The 21,749-nt window shown below is 38.0% G+C and overlaps 1 protein-coding gene across 1 annotated transcript; it reads left to right on the top strand.

The window, feature by feature from the left end:
• Positions 1-3,552: 3,552 nt before the first annotated feature.
• On the top strand, positions 3,553-19,913 carry LOC140931331 (endoplasmic reticulum junction formation protein lunapark-B-like). Its single transcript, XM_073381118.1, has 13 exons — positions 3,553-3,680; positions 3,856-3,897; positions 5,562-5,749; positions 7,887-7,945; positions 8,850-8,890; positions 9,478-9,561; positions 10,080-10,155; positions 11,670-11,864; positions 12,191-12,300; positions 14,224-14,332; positions 16,142-16,318; positions 16,977-17,063; positions 18,842-19,913. The coding sequence occupies exons 1-13, from the start codon at positions 3,654-3,656 to the stop codon at positions 18,883-18,885; spliced, it is 1,239 nt and encodes a 412-aa protein (XP_073237219.1). The 5' UTR covers positions 3,553-3,653; the 3' UTR covers positions 18,886-19,913.
• Positions 19,914-21,749: the final 1,836 nt, after the last annotated feature.

The raw sequence follows: 21,749 nt of genomic DNA on the forward strand, positions 1-21,749 counted from the left end.
CATAATCCCTTCCTCCTCGGGACCGACTTTGGCACCCTTGACCTGGGACGAACGCTCGATAAAGTTTTTTTCTCTTTTTTTTGGTGCAAAAATCTGCTTGTCTTTATACCTTATTATGAAAAATTTAAAAACGTTTCATTTAAGTCGCGTTAATTTTTGTTAACGTCAATTTCCACAGTCTTGACTGCCATTATTTTGGCCCTAAATTCTCGATACACTTTTGACGTTCTTGCCGCCTATGAAAGAGAAGTATTTATTTAGGGGTGGAGATCCGCCAATATCAGTCAAACTATGAAGAAGTCTCGAAGTGACTAGTTTTCTTTGCTTGACCTTTTTTTTTTACGCATGGGGGAAGAAACACATGAACACGAATGAAGTTGCCATTTCGGATTATACGTTTAACTTTGTTCCAGTTGTCTCAAAAGGTCTTGTTTCTTTGTGAACGTCGCGTTAATATATTTCATTTTGAAATGTTATCCTCTCTTTCGCATTAACTTCCTTTGTAAGAAAGTCGTCGTCCCTTAAGTTCGTGTTAATTTCCAATATCTTAATTTCAAGGAGCGTTAATTTCCTGTAATAAGGTAGTATCTTTCCTTCTAGGATTTTGGCGCTATCTACTAAGTGAAACAGGTTCTAAGCAAGGGATTTTAGACAACCGAACGAGACTCGCATCTTCTGTCCTTTCGATTGTCTAGCGGGGTAAGGCGCCAAACCAACAAACAGTTCGGCAGAACGTAGTGCAGGCTTGCTGTCAAAGTTCCGTCATGCCGGCGCACGAATGCAAAGTATCTAACTTCGAAGACCCCTGTGCTAAGGACTAATTCCCCAAAGAAGACCCTAGCTGTCTTCATTAGTAGTTTGAGGCTAATGCAGAAGTGATGTTACCTCTCAGTGAGAAGTCCCTTAGGATGCAAATCGTTACAATCTTCCCAGAAACTTACTACAGTTACTAGCACTCAGGGCTGCCCATAGAACAGCCAATTAAGCTCGTTGGTCCAACGGTCACGGGACGAAAAAATGGATTTGCACAAACATGCTCCTTGCAAATATGTCGCAAATTTCAAATACTGAGGAGTTAATATATGGCAAACATGGGAAATGCCACATTTGCATAGTTGTTGACACCCCCCTGTGTTTTGGTATACAAATGTGGCTTCTCACAGCCCCTACCCCGTAGGTCTATTCCGTGATCAATTTTAGACCCGATCTTAGACACTTTTGGGCAAATCTAATTTTCGCGATCCCAACTTAGTCACTTTCTGTTCATGCATTTATAGAGCCTCCTGAAATGAACTGACACCGTTGTTGAACTTAATTAATCTAGTAAAGATCTCCCCATTTTGAAAATTCTAATTTCCGGGATATTCTTACCCCCAAAATCCCGAAATGTTCGACCCCATTCTAGTAACTCTATTGACAATGCAGTCCAGTTGTGAAAATGAACCCTATCCAGGGGCTCATCCCCATAAGCCTGTTACTAGGAAGTACCCCCCCCCCGGAAAATGCCTAGACATTGAAAACAACAATTCGGCATTCTAACATTCTAACGATTTTCTGAAACCAGCGCAGGCGCTGTAGATAGCTGGAATCCCTCTGTGGTCTGTATATGCGTGCATTTTGACTGAGCTATGTCTCATGAGTCATGCCCGGGAGGGTACCGTATTTCCTCGAATAATAGCTGTCCCTCGATTAATCACCTCCCTCGAATAATCGTCCCCCTTTGACGGAAATGTTTAAAATAATCGCCTCCCTCGAATAATCGCCCCTTTCCCCCAACCCTATAGGTTACCCGTTAGGGATACCCATAGCAGTAAACTTCGAGTATACTCACTGAAGTGGAGTCTGATCCAGCAAAACTGATCAGTGACTCTTCAAGCTCTGACGCCCAAGACATTGACATTAAAAAGTAATCAAGGAACCAAATTTGGAACATGTTCAGTTTATCGGGCACGACTTCTAGTGAGCAATATTTGAAATAATCGCCTCTTTTTGCTGCAAAAAAGAAATAATCTCCCTGGCTATTATTCGAGGAAATACGGTAATCAAGAAAGTTTTTTACGGGGAAGCTCCGCCCTAGTCTGCTACACAGCCGTTTTTAGTGTCGTCACGCAACGCTCCTCCCCAGGAGCGTTGCGTGACGACACTAAAAACGGCTGTGTAGCAGACCAGCTTCGCCCCGACCCTTACCCTTTTATATACCATTTTTGGCAGAAAAGGTAGCCTGCGTTGCAGCCGTGTTTATAATACAGTAAAACCTCTATTAAGCGGACACCTTCGGGACCTTCCCAAGTGTCCGCTTAATAGGGGTTTGTAAAAATTGCGCAATGTTTGTTAACGATTATGACATTCAGTGGTGACTATGATTAAGTTCCATGTTGTTGAGGAAACTAAGGAAGCTAAGCTGTGCTGTACTTTGCGCAAGAGTTTTAGGTGAACTTTGATCGCTGATGACAATTATACTGCCGCATATCGGTCTAATCTACAGCTTATTGACAGCTAAATGTATTGATTTATCTTTATCAGACTACAGTACGTATTTCAAGGAAGTAATCCAATACTACTATTGTCAATTCAGTCCGTTGTCCGCTTAATAGTGGTTTTTAACAATAGAAATTATCCAAATACGATTTATTTTAGTATCCGCGTCGGCTTAATAGGGGTTCGTTATAAAGGAAAATATAAGACGTTAATTTCGGGACCCGGCTTAGTGTCCGCTTAATAGAGGGTGTCCGCTTAACTGGGGGTCCGCTTAATAGAGGTTTTACTGTCTGAATAAATTACAAAACCTGAACGTTTTCCCCGTCTTTCTCACAGCGATAAAACGCATGTGTAAGCCTTTTGGGCCTTTCAATCGACCGAAATGATTTCTCTACCCTTTCATATACTTCAACTAGTGAAATCCTTACCCTTTCATATACCTGAGGCCTGTGAAAGGAACTCCTTTGGGCGGGGCCTTCTCGTACATATCGGGCCGTTATAAGGAGTACCCCCGGGGGGTTCATGGCTGTATCCCAAACGACCTTCTCTACGAAGCCCCGAAGTCACAACACAACTTACAGGTTGATCTCAAGGTTACTGTCATGCTCAACTACTGAAATCAGTTCAGAAAGTCCTACACGGAAATGCTGTCTACAATCTCCCTTTCCCCTGTAGGGAGGGGGGGGGGGGAGGGAGAGGCTGCACACACGCTACACGGAAAACTGCGAATGGTGATGCTATTTACGGTGACCGGTCGTTTCGCCAACGAGTCGTTACTTTCGCCTACGTCCTCTTAAGTCGTTTGCCTTAAATGTTAGGTCGTTTCGCTCGCATGTTATAAGTCGTTTCGCCAACGATTTTCTCGATTTCCTTTCATGGTTAACTGATATTATCATCACTGAGTGTGATCAGAACGTTGGTGAAACGGCCTAACTCGCAAGCGAAACTACTCAAGACGTAAGCAAACAGGTCGTGGACTCAACCCAGGCCTGGACTCAATCGTAAACCCTATTCCCAGTCCTTACCTCGCAAGTCCATTGTACACTCCCGAATTTCCATGTCACAGCGCATGATCCAATGGTGTTGCGTTTGGCGCCCTAAATCTGTGATCGTCAGCATGGAAAATAGGTAGCTTGCAAAAAGAAACTGGAAATTTCCCTGAAATTTTTGCCGTAATGGGCATTGTTTTCTCAAGATGGAGGGTTAGTGTTTGAGTTTTGCCTTCTGGGCTGTTGCCGCGTTTAACTGAGCTGTTGAGAAACATTCGATTGATGCTGAGTGGTAAAAGTACAACCACTACCTCGATCGCACCCGTATGATCGCAGCTTTCATTACAAAAGCTTATTAAATCACGGTAAACATCTTATTGTTTTATAGAAAAAAGAGTCATTAGGGGAAGTTTTAGAGGTCCTAGAGAAGGTGAGAATTTTTATTATTAGAGGTAGAGGTTTTATGCAGTTGGAAATATGTTGATTTGCTACGTTTATTTTGGTAGATCTCGCACTTGTGCAAGTTTAACCAACCTTAGCTTGAATATTTCTTGCTTCCTGGTTTTTCTTTGTTGTATGAACGGAGTTAAATCAGTGCTGTAGAAGCCATTTTTCTAAGCATTATGATGCCTTGTTGGATAATTTTCACAAAGGTTAAATGTGCTCCCATAGCCAGAATAATAATTACCAAAATTTTTGATCAATGAGGAAGCTAAATTATTTTACAATCAACGGCACAAGTCTGTAGTAGTTAAAAGCTGAGGCCTGTTTGATTTTTCAGTTAAAGTGCCCTTAGATACATATACATAACACTAGTATTAAGAATGGGCTTGTCGAAAATTACCCGTTTATTTTGCCAGACAAAAAATAATTGTTATAAAAAGAATTAAATAATTAATAACTTACGCCAAATTTTATGAGCAACTATTGGTCACAAAATGTTGTCAGAGGTCTATACGACTTTTAACTGTGGTCTTGTAATATTCTGAATTAAGTTTCACTGATCGCCTGATTATATTGATGCATAAGCTTACTTATTTTGAAATTCACAAAGTACACAAATTTCATTTTGAAGAAAAAAACAGTAATGTTCTTTGAAAATGTCAAAATGCCTATGAATATGATTGCAAAGCAGAGGTGTACAGTTGTAGATTTTCCAAATCATTTTAAACTGTGTTTTCTATGTAGTAACTCCTTTTAGTTTGTCACAGGTAGAGCAATTCATTACTACTTAAATAAAAATGTTTTGGAAATAATACATTTTTTTTGTATATGATTATTGAAAGTGAAATATTTTAAAGCTCTTCTGTGCTGCTAGTGAGGAAATGAATATTCAGGAAGGTAAAAATTAAGAAGAGCAAAAAGTCATTTGCCTCCCGATGTCTGTTGCCAACAAATTTTCATCAAGGGCTAGTTTGCAATAATTACGCTTGAATATTATTACATATATAGAGGAGGAGAGTGCTATTTTGAGAGTGATATTTCTTCAGTAAGCAATACAGGTGACTTAGAAAAAGGAATCAAACCTATGACCTTCTTGTTGCAAGTCCAGATGCTGTGCCATTGTGTTAACTCATGGCAGTTAACTTGCCAGGCTCTGTGTGTACATCGTCTTTCCAGACGTTTGTGGTCAGTGTTTTTTGTTTACGTATCCAAGATGAAGAGCTGCAAGACAAGGAACAAGAAAAAAAATCAAAAACTCGCATGGAGCATGTCACCAGAACTGCATAGGCTACTTGGAATAATGTTGCCTAGGGGCCAGGCATCGAGGCTCTCCGTGAGGAAGTCGAACTCAGCAACATGCATACTGCTTATGTTATTCACATTGCCAACACATTTAGTCTAATCTCGGCAAGAAACAACTGCAAGTGAAAATTCCAATAGCGTTTCTCTTCAGTCAACTTCGTTTTAATAATGTTACTTCAGATGCTTTTTTCCATGGCGGCCATCTTGTTATGCCATTAAGAGATACTCAGTGTAAAACTAACAAATCGTCTTAAAGCCACAGTTTTTCTAGCTCTCATTGCCCCCTCCAATGCCTTTCTATGAATATTTTTTTATTGTAAAGATAATTTCTTGCTCTTTTCTTTACAGGATCTCAAAGCCTTAGAATCAAGTCAGCAGAGGACAGAACAGCTTCGAAAGAAATTCATTGGCTCCTTAATTCTCTACTCTATCCTTCTCTATGTTGTGGCGGCTCTTGTGTGTTATTTTTATGATTTTCCAAAGTCTTGGAAAGCAAGAGCAGTTCGTGCAATTCCACTTCTTGTGTTTCCTATTGTGTAAGTAGACTATTCCTAAGCTTAAACATACTTTCATCAGGGGTTTGATTCTGTATAGTATACACTTAATGTCAGATCCCGAGGGAAACAGTTAGTTTTGTTTTCCCAAGAGTCCTGATGTTTCCCTTGACTTCGTCTCACGAAAACAGGACTCTTGGGAAAACAAAACTAACTGGTTTCCCGAGGGACCTGACATGAAGTGTTTTCAAGAGTAGTTTGAGTTTGATCGTCCGGGTGAACGTAGTCCTGAATAGGACTGTTGTTGTTGACAGTGACTGACGTTTCGACAACCTGTGCGGTAGTCAAAGTGAGTTGTATCGTGTCAGTTGATGGTATTATACTCTGGTTATTGATCTGATTGGTCAATTACGTCGCGATGTTATTGGTCGTCTGACAATTAAGCCATGATGTTATTGGCTATGAAGACTTGTAATCAGTAATTGGTGCTTTTCGATTCGTCTATTGTCACAGTTAAACAGTCGTTTATTGTTAGTCAAATTGTCAGTTCTCCAGTCATTCTCTCATAGTTACTGGAGAACTGACAATTTGACTAACAATAAACGACTGTTTAACTGTGACAATAGACAGATCGAAACGCACCAATTACTGATAGCGAAACTACCCAAAATGGGCTTAACAGAAAAGGACTAGACTGGCTTTTGCTCCTGGTCCAGAATGACAGCTTTCTGAGTTCTCGCGTGCGCAAAAGGCAAAATTTCAAGAAAGTTGATGGACAAAAATTTTCCCTCCCCCCACCCACTTTTACCTTTGACTTTTTCTCCTCCCAACCTTTTTTCGCTTTTGTTCCCTGTGTTTCTTTTAATGGGCATCATTAGGCTCAATTTGAGGGACAGTCTTTGCAAAACCCCTAAAATTTATGAATTGTATTTCAAGAAAGGTTTGGTGCCTAGTTAAACAAGATTTTTGTTGGAATTTTTTCATTCTTCTCTAAATATTGCACTTGTTTGGGTATGGTTTGAATGGTCTATAATTCCCCTTCACAAGTTAGGTGTCAAAGTTGTCTGTTGTCCATAATTCAGGGCTTGAAAAAAGTCCCATCTGGTCCAGGACAAGTAGATTGTTGTTGTAGTTAATTTTTTATCTCAGGTAATTTTTCTTTTTCTTTTTCTTTTGTGTTTGGGTATGTTGATGCATACTAATGGTGTTGAAACAAAAGAAAAGTAAAATTTTCCTGAGATAAAAAATTAATTACAACATTGTCTTGCTGGGAAAGTAACTATTAAAGCTCACTCACCCAATGGGCAAGGGTATAGGCAAGTCGTCCTCTAACAAAATCATTAACTAAGACGAGCAAGAAATGGCCACTGCCAAGCAGAAAGTGAGAACTGCTTGCTCAAAGGACACACTGGAATTCATGTTTTTTTTTCAAGCCCTACAGTATGAGGTTTGAAAATGTTGATGTCATGAGTGGCAAAAGCGACGTGATGCAATATGGGTAGGCAGCAGTTGAAGCATAAATTTTGTAGTTCAGTTTTGCTCATGGTACAAATTGTTTGTGGACCTGTGCAATTATTTTTAAACTGGTACAATTTTTTTACCAGTTTAATTTTTGTTAACCAGGTTCCAATCAACTGTCTGAAAAAATCAGGAAAAGTACAACAATGAAATGGTAACCCAAAGCCAAAAAAAAAAAAAACAAACCTAGAAATTTAAAGTTGGAGAAATTGTCTCCATAAAAATTGATTGTGTTGACAAGACATCACCTCTGCTTTCAAACCTTCTGTATCAAGAAGCTAAAAAGTCATTACTGCAGGGCAATACTAATGTTGTTTGTTTGACTGAGAGGAAAAGCATTGGGTACCAAACGTTAATTGAAAGCTAACCATTAACCTTTATCTGTAAAATGAGTGCTTAACGCTAATCAGTAAAATGGCTTAACCCTGATTAGTAAAATGAATGTTTAACCCCAAACCCTAACCCTAAATATCTGTAAACTAAGACTGTTTCTTAAAAAAGATGTACTGAGACCAGTTTAATAAATTTTGTACTGGATCAATAATTTTGTACCAGATTAAAAATAATTGTACCAGTACAAAGGCAATTTGTACGCTGTGAAAAATTGAACTACAACACAAATACAGTAAATGATAAGAATAATTTATTTTCTCCTTTCCAGGGTGTATTTGTTAAAAAGGGTTCTTCATTATGTCTTTGTGAACAGAATGAGTAAGAATGGTTAGTAACTTTCTCGTTACCTCTTGTTGTTTCTGTAGATGTGATTTCTCAAATCACATCTTAAAGTCATGTATGTAGTATCCAAGAAATTAATCTATCCAGAAAGAAAACTAAAGCTTGATAGTTTGAATCACTCAGTGACCAGTTGCCTTTGGAAGCAAGACTACTAGATGTATGAGTGAAATTTGTTAGTGAGGGGTCTAACTGAAAGCTTCATTTCATCAACAAGAAAATCCAGTGTATAAAAGTTTAAAACCTTTCATTAATATTGTCATGTATCTAAATGAAACATGAAAATATTGCCACAATCTTTGCCTCATCTTCAGCCATTATTGTCCCAATTGAAAAAGTTTTCCTTTGGTGACTTTTTAGCAGCTTTAAAAAGGGCTCTCTGTTTGGGTATATTAGTATGTGTAATCGAATGGTGACGAGAAAGGCTCAGGAAATTATTACGATTTGGACAAAACGCGTGTGAAATTATTCCCTAATTTCACGAGTATATCATTTGATTACCTATTAATATCATGGGTGACGAATTACATTAGCAATCTTGGATTTTTGACATGTTTATGCTGGATCGTATCGATCAAGGACTCTACTCTCTCAAATGTTTAGACCTTAAATTTGAATTATAAATTATTTTGGCAAAATACCTGTTTAGAATCCTTCTTGACGTTCTCTTGTGTGTTCAGGTTTTCTAAAGCATCTTTTTGTGCCCTGACATCTTCATTCACAGCGTTTTAAAACTTCGTCGCCATCTTGACACTGAGATGTACGGAAGGGTTGCCATGGCAATTTTGTAATTTCACATGTGAAATTACAAATTAACGCTGAAATTTCGCGCCAAAATTAAAGAGTAATTCGTCACCTATGATATTATAATAGTATTTTTCGTCTCCTACAGCTAGAAGGCTTGAAGAGTTAAAAGACAAGAAGAGACAAGTTGTAAGTATACAGTCAAGAGTAATGTTGATTAAAGGACAGAAACCATTGCCAGCTTAAAAATCTTTAAATTTTAGCTGTTCCCAATTTACCTGAAAACTGCCTGCATTTTTGACTTTGAAAAACCTTAATTTCTGTCAAATAATTTTGTCTGGTCTTGAAAGTATCACTTGTGCTCTTTTGATTGGTGAAACTGTCAATTTACCATTCAGTTTTTAAATACTTTTACTTTCATTTGTAAACTGTGTCAAAACCTTTTTTGTTCCCTTTTGGACAAAAGCAATAAATATTCTCAAAACACCAGTCTGAGTACTTTTAAAGCAGCTTGGGTGAAGTAAAAGAAACTTTCACACAGTTTTTCTCTCCTTGGTTAACTGTGACCACACTGTGAAATACATCAAAGTGTTTCAAAGTTTTGCAAAGACACTGATATATCAACATTGTACCTGAAAAGTTGTCATTTCACCAAGATGTTATTTATTTATTGTTATTAAAATTGATTGCCATTTTACCAGGTAATATTAGACAGAGTTTCTACCTTTAATTCCTTAACAATCAATGTCACATCAAGATAACTCTTTGTTCTTTAGCTTGAAGAAGTAATGGAGAAAGAAACCTACAAAGCTGCAAAGGATCTCCTTGATAAATATGACCCTAACTCAGAAATAGTCAAGGTACAATAGTAACATAACTGTAGTAGTTCCCCCTTTGAGTAAAGAGGGAGGATATTTTATTGTGTTAACTTAAGCAAACATTCTGTGAGCTGATTTTGATCTTGCCAACCCAATCAGTTCTATATGTATTCTTTCTAAGGGCTTTTTGAGTTTAAGAAATTTATCCAAGAAGCTGTGTTGAGTAATTCCTTGTTTTGAAAGTACTAAACCTGAAGAAACACCGAATCCACCTTAACCCGTTTTTCTATAATTATATTCAAAGTAAAAATGTTGGAATCAAAACCCACAGTGATGTACTCTGCATCCTATGTTTGAATAAGAAAACTTTGAAAATCATTTTTACATTAAATGGGAGGCATAAGGTATATATAATTTGTAAATGATTTTATCTTTGGTTTAAACAAGAGTCAATGTATGGACTGTCGGCCAAAAAAGTGGCCGTGGTGGAGAAGTTGCCATTAGTTGAAGTTCGACTGTATAAGTATTACATAATATAAACATAACCATTGACTCTTTAGGTGGAGAAGAAAGAGATGACACCCTTGTCTCCAATGCCAGCTGGAGCAAGAAGCCCAACGGGCACAATTGGAACAGGTTAGAGATGGACTCGTGAAATAAAATATATATACGGTATTCTCCATATACTGGTATATTTTAGTTTTTAAAATTCCACGCCTCTCCGAATTCCTTAATTTTGGTCTTGAGAAAGGGCATACTTTTTGAAATGAAGCTGCTATTTAATTTCTTTTGGATGACCACAAATCATTTTAAAGTGTGGAACGAATATCTTAAACTTATATGCGAGCAGGTTTCATTAGAGGTGAGAACAATTTTGAGATTGTTTCGTTATAAACTGGTCGACAGTTATTCAACGTAATTATTCAGCACAAAGTCCTATGCCTGATTAATGGAGAGATTTAGAATCGTCTTTACGTCAAATGGCAAACATAAATTTGTACCATCCGATGTGACCAAGCTTTCCCTTGACCTGTTGATTATCTCTTCAAAATAAATTAATTAGCTCAGCTGGAATTTGCCCTGTGTTATACTATTAACAGTGGCCATGCTTTTGTTAATAAAATACTATTGCCCTGTGTATAAAATACAGCTTTAAATAATGAAAAAAAAAAAAAAAACCAAACTGCCTATTATAAGATACTATGAACTAACCTCTTCAGCAACTGTGCTTAACATAAAACAGGATGCTTGAATCAAATGCTAATGAGAAAAACTGAGTAAATTTTAGCCAGTCCTGCACTTCCTGTGTGACTGAAAGTGATACTAATACAGTAAAACCCTGCTCTATGGACACCCACTTAAAACAGACACCTGTAGATAATGGACAGTTTCAGTTGTCCCAACAAATAGCTCATTATTTTCTCTAAAATTATTTTGCATAATACAGATTCCATCTAATATGGACAATGCACACTTTCCTTTGTCTTGAGTCACAAACTCCCATATATTTTCAACCTTGCTTTACGGATGACTGACATGACTGAATATCTTACCTGTGAAAACCTAACAAAAATAGCAAATGACCTTCCAAAGGAGATTCTTCCTTTATTAAGACCACTCACAAACTAAAAGCATGAGCACAAAGTTAAGTCATGATTCCATTTTTGTCTGTAAACAATAACTAAAAAGGTAATGTTAATTTATGACTATGACAAATGATGGTAGTGGAGGCAGCCTGGCCGAGCAGTTAGAGCGCTAGATTTGTAATTCAGAGACCCCAAGTTCAAGTCCTTCCCTGGCTGCTAGCTGGATTTGTTCCCTGTAGTCCCAAGTTCAAATCCTCAGCCACGCTTGTAAAATAGCTTACTTGTTCGCCTCCTACCAGTTTTGTTTCATTATCGCTGAAAAGCACCATAAGGGGAGAGGATAATTATTATCATAAGATGTCTTTAGGATTGACTTGCTCAAAACCCAGTCACAAAATAATTAAACAAAGTTTTTTGGTGAAAATATCTTTATATAAATAACACATGTGTCTGTGAGGTTTTCTCTGACAGTCCTCTTCAGGTGGACACCCACTTAATGCAGACATTATGGCATGTCCCTTTGGTGACTGGATTAACTGGGTTTCACTGTATTGATATTTGCAGAGTTAAGGCAGAGAAATGCTGCGCCTAAAGTTGAGGGTCCTGGTGGGGCTCCATTGCAACGCACCATCTCTGAGCCCACACTGGCAGAGGCTGTCACCTCACAGCTCAACCAGTCAGGAACCTCCAATCAATTAAAAGAACCTTTGGAAGCACGAAAATCCAACAGCCTTATGAATATATCTTCTCCATCTTCAGGTAGTTTTTGTTCATTAATTTTGTAGAACCACTTGACACAGTGAAATGTTATTGGCATCGAAAGTGACCATGCCGTTGTGGATAACATTAATTCAGACATAGCAAATTTAGTTTCAGGAAAGACGTATGGTCATGGAAAATGAGGATTAATTTATCGCCAAGGCTATCCCTAATGGCTTGGGAGCTAGGGATTTTCCCTGGCTATTACAAGCATGACCCCCCGGCTACTTTCATAGGGGAGTCCTTCTTTATGGAGAAAGTTGTCCGTAATAGAATGTTATTGTTTGTTGTTTTTTATCATTTGATTAGATGCGTCTTTTCTTCAGGTGCCTTATCTCCAATGTCACAGGGTGTGGTACGCCCTCCTGGCTCCCCTGTGCCAATACCTAAACTAGCAAAACCAATCTTGCCACGAGAAAGAACTGCAATGGATAAGGTCTGTTTCTTGTTATTTGCTTTGTTTTCTTGTGGTTGTTAAATTCATCTGTGTGGTCAGTTTTCACCACTTCACTTGAGTTGACTGTGTTCTAAATTCATGTATCATGCAACAAAAATTTTCATTTAGCATATTTTTGAATGACTTGAGCAGGCACACATACTTTATAAAAAATGTTTATCTCTCACATGGTTCTACCTTGCGAGCAGAGGTTTCTCTCTTGCATGGCTTTTAGTGTTTATGGCATGGCTTGTCTGTCGCATGGTCAGTTTTTTTATGCCCCGTGGGAAATGTAATCAAACTAACCACACAACAGACAAGCCATGCCAATGACGTTGTAAACGCTAAAATCCATGCAAAAGATAAACCTCTGTTTGCAGGGTAACATGGTTCCAGACTCAGGGAAAGAACACTGTCTTGTACTGCAAACTCATGTGTAAGAGAAAAAGGAAGCCTTGATACAGCTTAGTGGGGAAGAAAATGTTTTGGCCAATAGGCTATTTCTGCAAATGTAGAGGAAACTGGACCTAGTTAACTTTCGCAAAGACTTCCGCACTGTTACAGGGGACAGGGAAAACAAAATACCAATAGCTGACTAATGCATCCCCAGTAACAATCCAAGAAGTATTTATGTATGTTAAACCGACCCAGTTTACTCCTCGATTTTAGCCCTTCAAGCTCCAGATATCCACATACAAATTCTCCAGACTTATCTCCACACATCTTCTTTAGAATGTTGAGAGAATTTGTAAAAAGATCAAAGAATTATCCTTTTGGTAGTCATTTTCTAAATTTTCATACACTTTTTCTTATATGATGTATAAACACTGTTAGGAGAAAATTGATGTTGATCACTCTTGGGACTGAAAGGGTTAAAGTGGCAAATTAAAAATAATTTTCATATCAATAGTTTTGCGATAAGTGTCGCTTTAGAACAGAGGCTTAGAGCAACTTGGAAATGGCCCATACAGATTGACACAATAAAGCATAAAGACATTTCAGGGGCATGCAACGACGCTCAAATGCTTTGAAAACACTTTTAGGCTATCCAGAGTGATAATATTATTTTAGACCTCAAGAAATGCATTTTAAGCAGTGTGCATACATTTTGATCCAGTCAGCGGTCAGCAATGATGATGGCCATGTCTTTTAAAGCTCCATTGTTTTGTGTGCATGTGTGTTTTAATGTATAACTAAGCTATATAATAGAGAAAAATTTATTAATCTTGTTATAGGGCTATAATTAGTTTAACTATACTGTGCCCTTCTCCATTCTTAATTTCTTTTCTAACCTTATGTACATGTAGTTTTTGTCTAGACACCTTGTATTAATTTTTATTGTACAACTGATGTATTTTTTTTGTAAATAACCATACAAAATCCAAATTTTAAGCAGCGCTGTAAAATTTGTATCTGTTTGGTCATCCCAGGGGAACTTGAGTCTTTTTGAAATTACAAGGGCTTCAGATTTATTTTCCGGAAAATTTTAGGTGCAATTTAACGCATCATGAAAGTGAAATTTTTTTTGACTCCTGTCTCCATCACATTATTTTTTTAAAACCAAAAATTTTAGGTTTCCTTTTTTCTGCAAAAAATAGCCCAGCCTGGGGTGTGGAATGTGAAAAATTAAACTTCAGAAAATTGTAGGGAATTTATTAGATACGCTTCAAAAATTGTACATGAAGGGAACGGTCATCTAGAAATTTTTTGCTGTTGTCCAGTAAAAGAAAATTCTAGGCAATATTTGCTTCTCCCAACAGATCTTTTACAGAAAACAGTTGTGGGGTGCCCCTGACATTAATTTTATTGAAACATACTTTGATTCCTCATGTATGCATGATCTCACTCCTGTCTGCCATATTTGAACTTACACGGTTGCAAGCATCTTTATCATGGCATTGACTTGGAGTAATGTTTTTACAGGTGATAGAGTACCTGGTTGGTGATGGACCAAACAATAGATATGCCCTGATTTGTAAACAGTGCTGTTCGCACAATGGAATGGCACTAAAGGATGAATTTGAATTCACAGGTACATTGATGAGCATGCTAAGTAATTTGATGTCCAAATCAAACTTTAGAATGTTCAAGTGCTTAAATCAGGAGATAGGGATTAACTCTGAAATAAGGATGCTTAACCCACTAAAGAACTTGATCACACATTTATAGCAGAATTGAGAGAGGGCATGCTTTATACAGTGGAATAAAATCATGTATCCTGTAACACAAATGACAAGATTTCAGAGAAGTTGAATTATATTTTTAATAGAAGTCGCCTCCTGGAGTCTGTATTCTTCTTTCCCATCTATCATGTTTCAGAACAGAATCTTATGTACAGTCAACTCCCTTTATAGCGGACACTGTAGGGACCTCGAGTTAGTGTCCTCATTAGTGAGTGTCCGTAATAGCAGGAGTTTATTTCAGTCAAACATCTGTGTTTGTTTGTGCTGGGGATTTAGCTGCTGTCCGTATTATCGGGGTGTCCGTTATAGCAGGGTGTCCGCAAGGCGAGAGTTGACTGTAGTTAGCAACTGCATCGCAAAGTGGAAGTTGGGGGCCTGAGATATCCAGGAGCTTTCACTGTTGGCAACCAGCTCCTAGAAAGAGACTGTTCCCATGGCTGGCAAATCCTTGCAACCCAGCCATGAGCCCCCATGTGAAAGGGAGAAAGCAGGCTCCCAGCACACCCTTGAGCAAGTCAGTGCAAATAGGAAAGGGAGGAGGAAAACCACTATAAACTGAGTCCCCACGAATGTGAGACTCCAAGGAAGAATGGATGCATAGATGGCAGAGCAGGGGGGGGGGGGCAAAAACATTTTTAGGGGGGAAACCCCCCATGTTTTGGATATATTTGACTTTACCAGTGACATCGGTGATTAGAGCGCACATTTTCTGCCCTCAGACAACTCAAGAACTACCTAAGAAGCACCATGACACAAGAATGCCTGAACAACTGACTACTAATGCATTGTCACAAATCAATTACAGACACACCAGACACTATGAAGATTGCATAGAGGTTTGCTTGTGCTAACAAACTATGCAAACGGCATTTTGGAAAATTTGTGTAAGGGTATGCTCATGACTGAGTGGAAGATAAGCCTCCCCCCTTTCAAAATGCTCCGCCGTCTTTGGAATGAATGCTCACTAAAAACTGCCCAAACGCTAAAATGCCAGAATGCTAAACATAATCACAAGCAAGAAGAATAACGCTCTGGAAACTGCTAAAAAATGGCCAGTCAAAAGGCCAGAAATCTGACACACTAGAGCATGCTACAATGTACATAACTGCAAGAGCATGTGGGATACTGGTGCATGTGTATCAGTATCTTGCAACACCACTGGCCAAGATAAGATTACAGTGCTCCTTGTTGTTAACTCTGTTAGATCGCATTTAACTGAATTAAAAGAGTTATCAATAACAAATGTAAGTAGATGTAAACATAGATATTCTACAATATCATTACAAGACACTTCTCAGTATCTTGCATTGTTTAATCTATGAAGTGCTTTTTATTATATAAACACCAATGAAATACCAGGTGATTTTTCGTGCGAAAACATGATATCTTCACATGTGAAAATATCACCGTTGCTATGGCTACGTAATAAATCTCGCCTTTCACAGGAAAAGACGGTTTCAATGAAATGGCTTGGTATTTCATTGGTGTTTATATAATAAATAGAACATTATATGGCCGCTTGGAGATATGAAATTTCTCTTCTCATGTTGAAAATATTTCACTCGTTTGCTGCGCTCACTCGTGAAATATTTTTCAACACTCGAAGAGAAATTTCGTATCTCCGCACAACCATGTAATATCCTCTATATCTCTTTTAGCATTTAGATGCTGCTACTGTCATCATTTGAACCCTGCAAGAAAGCAGCGCCCTACTGCTCCAAAGCTGGACTATGACACTTGGACACCTCCCAGACAAGTCTCTGGGGTGGGGGCGGGGGCAGGGGTGCGTCATCGAAAGCCAACCAACTCTGTACAGGCCATGTTGGAAAAGAATGGTGAGAATGTCACACACAATACAATACAATACAATTCAATAAGTTTATTAATGTGCCCCAAATTACATAAGTCAAGGTATAGATGCCCAAAGCTACCTACCTGATCTCTGCACAGTTTAGGTTCTCCTAAATGTCTGTTATTGTGACTGTGGATATCAAAATGCTTAACCAATGTAGGCGCAAGGTACTTTGCAGCAAGGCCATTAATCGTTGATATAATCTTCACTTAAAATTAATCTTGGATATAATCTTCAAGTAATATTATTTTAGAAGGAAATGGTTACGTTACAAACAAACATCACACATTTAAAATTCATTCAAAACTGCTAAAGTTAACTCTCACTTAAAGGGGCCATGTCACAAGGATATTTCTGTCTTGGTTTAATTTCCTGCTTGAGTCACTTCTTAGTGCCTTACACAAAATGCTCGGCCAATGGATTTATGTAGAAGAATTCAAACAAATTTTATCAAGGAGCACAGATGACAGAAAACGGTTTCAACGCATTCTTTAATAACAAGACTAGACCATTATTTTTGGCATGCAATTGATGCGAAGACACTTTTTAGCTTTTTAGAAAATAACATAACACAGCTCCTTTAAGCTTTCTTCAGCAAACTAAGTATTAATATTTGCATTATTGCTTGTAAATTCTTTCAGTGCCACAAAAGGATGATAACAAATATGCTATTAATGGTGAAGCTGTGGTCCATGATAAGTCACATCCAGATGATTCCAAGACAAAAGGTAGAACATTCATACATACCGGTATATACATTGTTTACGGGTAACCATTATGACACCTGAGGGAGGATCATGAGGTTACCCCTATATTAAGATCACTCCACAGAAAACCCACCCAGCCCAGTAAAGGTTGGCCACCCCACCAGGGTCTATGTTCCCTACTCTTTTTAAACAGTGGTGTGGGTTCTTTTATGTCCAAAAAAAAAAAACAGATATTAAGTGAAAGTGCTGTGAGATGGGACCTACAGTTTTCTGTCCTTGTCCGAGAAGACTAGAACGTTTAACCATAGTTAGGTTGAGGAGAGTGGTTAGGAAACCCGGCAAACATCAAAGATGAAAACAACGGTGCTGTAGTTTATGTTGGAAGCTTCCTGACCGTGCACAATCCTTTGTATTCTGTTGACAAATTATGACTGAATAAATTAATGCAATGTTTCTATTGGTCAATAACTTCAAAATGATAGGAATGCTACTGAACATTGTACACGGTCAGGTCCAAAAAAGCTAACAAAAACCTATAACAAAGGGTTTCCCAACCATTCCACTTTAATTAACTATGATCTAACCGTTTGCAGATGTCATTACAAAGGCGTAACTTTCTTCTCAGTCATTGAAAGACCCTGAGTCCAGCCAACCCATGACCTCCTGTGCAGCAGACTGGTGCTCCCCCAACTGAGCTAACCAGGTGGCAGTTAATCAAATTAGCATTGACAGCTGATCCAGGGCAGGGTATAGATTGTCCAGACTGCCTCTAACTATGCTCATCATGCCAGATTATTATCATTATTATTATTATTATTATTATTATTATTATTATTATTATTATTATTATTATTATTATTATTATTATTATTCAACTTTAAAATTTAAATATGTACATAATTTACAGAAATATTTGAAGTGAGAATTAAGCACTATTCAACAGACTGGTCTGCTATATTATTTTTATCTTTCATCATCTTCTTCTTCTTATTATTATTATTAGTATCCAGAGACACATAAATTTTAGCTGTATTTTTATTTCACAAGCCCAAATGAAAAGGGCATCAGATCTGTATCAGATGTTCAATGCTTTGTCTTAAGCTGCTCATATTTTATCTATCGTGTACATTTTAAAACATAACTATATCATATGCAACAATGGGTAGAAAGTGATAAGGGAATTCGAACAGAGAACTTTCTGGCCTTGATTATTCAAAAACTGGATAGTACTATTAAGCGCATAAGGGTCACAGATAGTTATTGCCTTATCCGATGGATGAAGTCATGCCCAGTGGATATTAGCTCTTTGTAAAAGATAGACATTTTTTGAAATGGCACATTCAACAGGGGCACCCAACGTCAATTTTCGCAAAATATCTGTTCGGAAGGCGATTTGAGATCTAGAATTTTCGGAACATTTTTTGTAAAATTTCTTGCTTGCCTACCTCTCCTAGGATTTTCGAACATCTAAAAATTGGTATAATTGCCCATTTTTAACGGATTTTTACCCTAATAAGGTCCCCTAGAATTTTCGGGAGCCTTTTTTCTGGCTGAAATTTTCGAAAAGGTAAGTTTTGATCCCTATAATCTTCGGATCTCTAGACTTTCAGCTAAGAAATCCGAACAGATGAAAAATTTTTAGGGGAAAAAAATATGCCTATATCTACCGTTTAAATACTAAAATACGTTTAACAAAGCTATGTTTAGGTGGTTTTGAACTATATTCTCGTTGGGTGCCCCTGATTCAATACTTTGTAAAAAAAAAAAACAGTCTTTGTTTTTACTTCCTTTTCTTGCAGGTGGAGATGAGAAGGAATTGAAAAATAACTTGGAAAAGGAATAGTTCAAAAATAAGGAACAAGAACTTTGACAAAATGGTGGACCTACAATTACATTGCCCTTCTGGAGATCGCCAGGCCAAAAGTTATTTATTAATATAAAAAGAAAACTTAACAAATGCTGTTGAATCTGACGAATATGATCAAGACTGTTTATTTACACCACTAAAGGGTGGGGCCTTTTGGAGGCTGTGATAAACATTTGAGAATCAAGCTCAGTTGCTAATAAACGGAGCATAAATAAGTTATTCAGTATTTAATATGAGGATTGTTGTTAGCACAAAAAGATGCAAGCATGATTCTTGTAAGCCTGAGAAGAAAGACAAAATGGAAAATGCATTTGGCAGGAAACGTAACTGCATAAGAGAAGCTCTAAAGGGGAGAGATATGTCAAGCATGTTGAACGAGAGTGTGGAACTCCGCATAGACTGTTCTCAGTCCTCTGTTTCTTCGTAAGATCGTCAGGATCGAGCACTTCGTCGAAGTGCTCGATTTGACAGTCGATTTGACACTCATCCCAATGCTAAACTCGGAACATTTTGAAACCAACGCCCATTCCGCAAAGCGCTCGATCTCGACTATCTCAGGAGAAATTAGGGGAGTGTGAATAGTCTAATCTCCGGTTCCCAGCGTATGTTTTATGTCCGTTTGTTTTCCTGAAATTTCTTGGAAAATTCATTCAGTTCTAACAATTTCTTCCAGGCCCTGCAAAGTCCTAAAAATATTTTTTCAGCCTGCTCGTGGAATGTCAAAATTTTATTGGATAAATGTGGGGCAGGATATAGCGTTAGATTGGAAGCCTTTGAGTAAAAAAATTTTCGAGTTCTGGCCTCAGGAACTGTTATATATGCGCTTTGGAAAACGTTCAAGATTAGAAATCAGCACTGAGAGTGCTAGACAACTTCTGTACCTATTACTCACCTTCGAGCTCCTTCCATCTGTCCCCTTTCCAGCCCAAATGCAATCCCGCTTGAAGCAAATGATGTTAGATTGTATTAGAAACTAATAAATTTAGTTTGTACCATTATAAGAATGATAATAGTGTGCAGTTGTTGCAAATTACTTTAAGATAAACTAAGCTGAACTTGGTGGTACGAGTTACTGTAAGTTAAAGGCCAGCTAATCAGCTTTGTCTGCGCGTTGGCCCATTTACACGGTCGAAGGTGTCGAGACACTTCGAGCTCCTTTTTTGCATAGTGTAGGGGACACATCTATCCCTTCCCTCTGTGTAGTCCCTCACTCCAAAACCAATGTTGCACTTTAAATCCTGTAAGTCTTTCTTCAACTACAAACAACTTGATTCGGGTTTGGGGATTAACGGCGTTAAAAATAAATTGTTTGATAAAGGAATGAAACTTTTGATACAAGCCCGTGATTTAGATTAGTTTGTCAGCTACTTTTCTCACTGATTGTAGTTTCTGGCTGGGCAATAGGAAATCTAGTTCTCGGTGAATAAAAAGATCTTTCCTTAGCTTTTTGCTGGGGCGATGTTAGCATAAGGTAGGCTTAAAATATGTGGCACGTGGAAAATTACAAAATCAAGTTTGTTTACTCCCTAGGAAACCCATAAGTGCCGATGACATGGTCGTCTCGGAGTAGATATGTCGCTCCATGGTAAACAAGGCATTAGTGGAGTTCGAAATTTTTCTTTTATTTTTTGTTAGTCTATTGCGGTTCGAGACTGATCGAGAACATTAAAGCCTTGAGTTGTAAAAGAATAGCCTCCTCCTTGATCTGAGATAAAAACATGGAGGAATGTCAAAAAGCATTGGAAAGGCCAAAAACTTTTTGCTAAAGTTCCACAATAGCAAGTCACAATGCAATATTAAAAACCTCTTCCCGTTAAAAGGGTAATTTGTGGCTTGCACGTTCACTGTTGTTTTGTCACGTATTTTCCAAAAATCCTGAGAACAATTTGCCAAAACCGCCAAAACACATCCTTCACGCCGGTTCATTCAATTGAAGCCTTGAAAATCTCTTAATTTTTCGAACAGTTTTTAGTTGCTCGAAAGTCACACAACTGTAAAAGAAAGAAAAAAGTTTGGGGCCGGACTCTGTAACCACTGTCCATCTCACGCTGAACTAAACCATTTACTGGGGGCTCTCCTTCTCACTCTTCCGTCCTCCTATCCACGTTCGGAGAAGCACGTAACCTCGATAAGCCATCAGAACTTGGAGGAAAAAAATTATCTCGTAGGAGATATACGTACGAAATTAGGAAAAAATGTTTTGAAAGCTAAGGACGTGCAGTTTGAAAAAGAGTGCATTTTTCTTTCGCAAGGCTTACCAAAGGGCTCCCACCCTGCCAAACACGATAGCCAAAAAATTATGAATAAGTTGTTGTAGAAGACAGAAAAATTACATATACACCCTAGGAGCTATGTGATATACGAGCTAATGAAATGGCGACAGAAAACAAACCTGATTGTCGGTCATTTTGTTTATTCACCACAGAGTTAAAGAAAGCGTTCCGTGAGATCAGATTCAGTAAGTTTTGTTATCATATGAACTAGGTCTTCCTTTGGTCGACAGGTGTATTTAAGTTATTAGACGGAGAGAAACGGAATTAATTCAAAGGCAGCTGAAGTGAAAGGCATTGTTTTCCTCTTGCGCCAGTGAAAAAATACATACAAAGCGTATTTATGGTCACGCAAATGGCCTTGAAATAAATAGTGTAAAAATGCTCTGATCCCGGAATGCAAGCATACCATGGAATATGCTGTAGTTTTCTTTTGGATCACACTTGAAACGTATTTTTATCGTGAGAATAAATATAACGTGTACTATGCACCCCAGGAGGCAGGAACTTCTAAGGTTTGTTATTAAGTCTGGATAATATCCAAACAGACAAGCATAATATATTCGGTTT

This window comes from Porites lutea, chromosome 3, assembly GCF_958299795.1.
Source record: "Porites lutea chromosome 3, jaPorLute2.1, whole genome shotgun sequence".
Taxonomy (NCBI): Eukaryota; Metazoa; Cnidaria; class Anthozoa; order Scleractinia; family Poritidae; genus Porites; species Porites lutea.